The sequence below is a fragment of the Triticum urartu genome, chromosome 7A, assembly GCF_056163025.1.
Source record: "Triticum urartu cultivar PI428250 chromosome 7A, HENAU_Tu73, whole genome shotgun sequence".
NCBI lineage: Eukaryota > Viridiplantae > Streptophyta > Magnoliopsida > Poales > Poaceae > Triticum > Triticum urartu.
In genome coordinates, this window is record NC_141879.1 from 135,985,564 (window position 1) to 135,990,450 (window position 4,887).

At 47.6% G+C, this 4,887-nt stretch overlaps 1 protein-coding gene across 1 annotated transcript; it reads right to left on the reverse strand.

Annotated features, from left to right (window-relative positions):
• Positions 1 to 242: 242 nt before the first annotated feature.
• LOC147958560 (uncharacterized) lies at positions 243 to 2,684 on the reverse strand. The gene is made up of 3 exons (XM_087537080.1): positions 2,645 to 2,684; positions 397 to 1,278; positions 243 to 289 (listed from the first exon to the last, which is right to left on the reverse strand). Exons 1-3 carry the CDS (start codon positions 2,682 to 2,684, stop codon positions 243 to 245), a joined length of 969 nt encoding a protein of 322 aa, XP_087393206.1.
• Between the last annotated feature and the right edge of the window lie 2,203 nt (positions 2,685 to 4,887).

Consider the following 4,887-nt stretch of genomic DNA (forward strand, 5'->3'; position numbering starts at 1 on the left):
ACAAATAAAGCTCATCATGTAGTAAAGCATTACCCACATAAGCATTATTATACCAGATGGCACACTTGCCATGTCCAAAATAACACTCATAATTTTCTTTGTCCAAACATGAAACGCTAATTAAGTTTCTATTACATGAAGGAACATAAAGAACATCTCTAAGTAGAAGCTTGAATCCATCAGCTAACTCCAAGGAGATGTCGCCGACAGCTTCAACTTCCGCTTTTATTCCATTGGCTACTTCAATGCCTCCTTCTCTTCTTAGCATAGTCCGGGTCAAATGGAATCCCTGTAAACAATTTGCAACATGAACAGTTGCCCCTGAGTCAATCCACCAAGTAGATTTCGAAAACTGTGTGTACAAGGATTCATTAACTAAGGAAACAATGTTGTTACCTTGCTTTGCCATTAAGGACTTCAGCCAAACAGGGTAGTCTTTCTTGTAATGCTCGGTCTGCTTACAGTGGAGACAAGTGTCTTTGTCCACTCGGAAAGACTGTTGCTGACGCTGATGCTGATAGGGAGCTTTTCCTTGTGGCTTTGAAGGAGAACTTTTGTTGTTTTGATTGTAGTTCTTTTTCTTGTGATCCTTCACATAGTTGAGTGTACCATCATGTGAGGCTTTTAGTCTGTCCTCTTCTTGGACACACATTGCAATTGTCTTTTCAATGTCCCATGTTCCAGGTGACATATTATAGTTCACAACAAAAGTTTCAAACTCCTTTGGCAGTGAAGCCATGACCAGGTGGACCAGAAGCTTTGGTTTGATCTCCAGATCCTCATCCATGGGCTTTAGCTTTGCTGCCATATTGCTCATCCTGAGGGTGTGCTCTCTTATTCCACCACCTGTGTATTGTTCTGTCACAAGTTGTTTTAACACCTGGGTGGCATATATCTTTGAAGAGCCAGTGAACTGGCTCTTTATCTTTGTCAGCAACTCCCCTGCGGAAGTGCATTCTGCAATGGAGCCCACAATGGTGCTCTCAATTGTATTCTTTATAAAGGACATGCATTTTTTATTTGCACTGACCCACTTTTGGTTGTCTATGATGTAGGACATCTTCAAAGGAGCATAATCCCCCCTCTTTTTAGCCCATGCAGCATCATCATCAGTAGTCTCTCTTACTGGCTCTGTAGGTCTGACCGGCTGTGGTTCATCCAGAACCCAGTCCAGATCAGCACAAACAAATGTCAGTTCAACTTTCTTCCTCCACTCAGTGTGGTTGTCACCTCTGAGTGTCGGAACTTCTTTTAGGCAACTCATCAAGTGAAAGCCTCCTGAAATCACAATCTAAGTGACATCAATATAACAATCATATGCATTAATCTAACGTTGGTCAAATTAAACATATAATTGTCTATGCAATTAAATCTATATTACCGTTGGGCAAAATATTAGAAATAAATGCACCTTTAAATTTCAATAATAAAACATGATCATGTTAGTAATAATGTTGGTCATAAAAATAACATAATCATATTCATTCTAATAATCACTTTAACATGCTCTTAAAAACATAATTCTATTTAAACTTTTATTTTCTTTGTAAAAGAGCACTATTAATTATTTACGCAGCGGAAAACATGAATAAAAAAACATGAACTTTTTTAGAAACATTTCTTTGACTTTCTTTTTCTGTACTTTTGAATAAAACTGTATAAAAAATAACAGAGAATAAATAAAAAGGGATAAAAACTGCAGCAGAGCCGACCCCAGCCCAGCTCGCGCGGCAGCGCCCGCGGCTGGCGGCCTTGGCCCAGCCTGCACTGCTGCCAGTTCAACCCTCTTGGCCCAGTAGGCCCAGCGGCGGCTTAGGGTTTGCAGCCTGGCCGTCGGATTCCATCTGACGATCCAGCGTGCAGATCGGCTGAGCAAAAAGCGCTCAATCCAGCGCCGCTCAGAGAACCCTAGCCATTCTTGCCTCCTGCACGCCGCTCATCCTCTCGCTCACAGCGGCGACGACCCTTGTCCAGGTCGTCGGGCCACCATGCCCGGTCGCCGGAGACGGCCACCGCGCCGCGCCGTGGCGCTCCTTTCCTTTCTCTGTCTGCTTTCTTCCATCCTGTGACAGAGAGCGACAGAGAGGCGCGGCCAAGCCCTTTGCTCCCGTGCAGCCGGGCTGGGGCTCCGCCGGCGACAGCGTGCATCCACCGCACTGCGCGAGAGCCACCTTCCCTTTCCCCTTCCATTCCATTTTCACAAGAGAGACAGAGAGGTGCGGCGAGATGAAGCGGAGCTCGGCCAGATCGCGATGTTGCCATCCTCCTCGCCAGTCGCGCGTCCTCCCTTGTGGCGGGCGCGCTGCTGTCGAGGGACTTGGCCGCGGTGCCCCCCCCCTTTTGTGTTTTCCTTTTTCTTTTCTTTTCCGGCAAGCCGTTGAGCTAGCTCCGGTGGTTCTTCGTCCGATGCCTCGGCTTGCCGATGCGCGTCCGGATCGAGAGGAACGGCGTGGCCTTGCGGCGGCGCGATTTCTTTGCCCTGTGCCCTTATTGTTCTTTTAGGGTTAGGGTTCTTTGGGGGAGGGGATCTCCTTTTCTTTTTCTGTTTTTTTTTTCTTTGTACCGAAATCATCTGGCCAGTGGCATCTGATACCATTGATAGACCCACTTGGATCGTGTATGCTAGATCTTTCCGGTAACCTACCTTCCTTGGGTGCGGATGAGCTCGATCCAGAGCCGGCCATGGTGAAGTAGGGGCCGGTGATGGCAGAGGGATCGAGATGGAGAGGTGGCAGTGGTGCTTCCCATGAGCACTGCGATTGCCCTGGATCGGAAGGGGATTTCGATGGGGAGTCTGGCGGTGCGGTTAACCTCGTACCGTGTGCCCCGCACCCCACCTCTCTATATATCGCAGGTCGCAGGGGCCCACCAACCATAAGAGGGTTGGGCGCCCTCGATCAGGGCGCGAATAGATCAGGGCCCGATGGGCCGTTGAGCCTACTCGGTGGAGAGATCAACCTAACAGGTTGATGATACTATTTATCACCGGTCCATTTTTGATTTTTTTTATGCAACATAACAAGTGCGATGCTTTATATACCGAGGACAAGGAAGACTTTTCTTTTAAGTTAAGTTTAGTCCACGTGGTCACGTAACCAGTGCATGACCTGGGACGGCCGGACGGCGACGAAGACGACGCCGCGCGAGGGGCCAGCAGCGCGGATGGCTTGCAGCAGGCCGTGGAGGCGGCGAATGCCATCTTGCATGGATCGAGGTGAAGGACTCGCCTGAGCTGCTGCTCTGCTTTCTTGGTTTCTCTGGAGGAAGCGGAACTTCCTGTGATGGATGGTTGGTTGGTTCGTGGCGAGGGGGATATCAGGAGAGATGGGAACGGGGGGTTTTGTGACCACGTGGCGTAACCTGCTGCCCTTTGTTGTTTGAGTGAATTTTTGTTTGCTTCTTTTTTTGTCATCGTCCAAGCGTGCAATGCACATTGATATATATTATGATGAAAATTATGTAGATAGTGTAGACATTGATATTTCATATGATATTAATTGTAGGCTAAATATGTTAAGCCCTCGCCATGGGAGCAATACACGACAACTTCTCTATTGTTTATTATAATAAATTTTGTTCGGCTCCGGTGAAGAAGTAGGGATGACGCGGTTGCCGTACCTTGCCCCTGCCCATAGGGGTCCATCGGTAGTGGCCTTCCTTGATGATCCGGATCCATGATAGACACATCTTCTTCAATCTTATTCAAATCTATATCTATCTATCTATATCTATATCTACTATTAAAAAGAATAGATATTCTTGGTTTGGTTTAGTCCTTTATATTCGGTTTACACACGTTAAGCGATCTGGGCCAGTTACTTGTATGTTGATGGGCTTTTTATGGGCTTTCATAGAGAGACCGCGAAAAATAATTGGGTCAAAATAAATCAACATTATGGGAATTGAACACAAGACCTTCTGTCTATCTCTTAGATGTAACAACCAAAGACTTATGCACCTTTCATATTTACTAATCCCAACTCACTCTAAATATACGAGTGGCAGTCATCATGTTTATTTATTTTTTTGCGAGAAAAAGAGTTGATATTAAAACGGTCAAATTACTGAAAGGTCCACACAGAAAAGGAAATTACAACCAAGCCCTTCTGCAATCCGACTACGTCGGCGCCGTGGACGAGCCGGTGACGCGCTGTTCGCCGCTGCTCGCTGACGCCTTGGATCGAAACAGCCCCCGGGCGAAACGGGAAGTGTCCGATCAACGGTCCCTAAGGACCTACACCCATGGCTGTCGTCGTCGTCGCACCGCTCAACATCGCCTTCCTTCTCCAGATCTTCAACCGCCGGAATCGCCATCCCTCGATCTCCGGCACGGGGGAACCGTGCACGGCCTCTCCACCGAGCAGCGAGCACGAAGAAAGGTGCTGGTCCACCGCGGAGCTCCACTGGAACTTCGTCGTCGAAGGGGAGACCAACACCTGCAAAAAGCCGATCCAGTCGCACCGCCGCCTCCATGACGCCACCGGCTGGCTCCCTAGTCACTCCTACACTATGTACACGCTGCAAATCGGGCCTCCCCCGTCCTCCCGCCGTCGGAGCGTCCGGCGGAGGGCGAGGGAGCCGCCGATTCGTCAACGGCGAGGTGGAGAGCCCGGGGTTCGCACAAATCGCCCTTCGTTCCTGTAGATGGGGAAGGGTGAGGTCCAAGGCTCATTTTTAGGGAGAGCTAATTAAGCGAATGAGCTAATAAAGTAAGGATTGTGGGCTTAAATATAATATTTAAACGAATGTGGCTAATTAAAGAAAGGATTATGGGTAAATCGGTGGAATAACTATTAGAAAAATTGTAGTCTTAATAAATTCTACATGAAGGATTTGAGGTAAAAAAGTAGGATAATTAAAAGTAAGGATCTATAGGCCTTAATGTGT

Bases quoted from the DNA above. Each gene is read 5' to 3' on its own strand.
- LOC147958560 (XM_087537080.1), bottom strand. From the start codon at position 2,684: ATGGCCGGCTCTGGATCGAGCTCATCCGCACCCAAGGAAG. The intron at 1,279-2,644 runs GTAGGTTACCGG...TTGTGATTTCAG, and splicing joins CTCATCCGCACCCAAGGAAG to GAGGCTTTCACTTGATGAGT. The intron at 290-396 runs GTAACAACATTG...AATTGTTTACAG, and splicing joins GTCCTTAATGGCAAAGCAAG to GGATTCCATTTGACCCGGAC.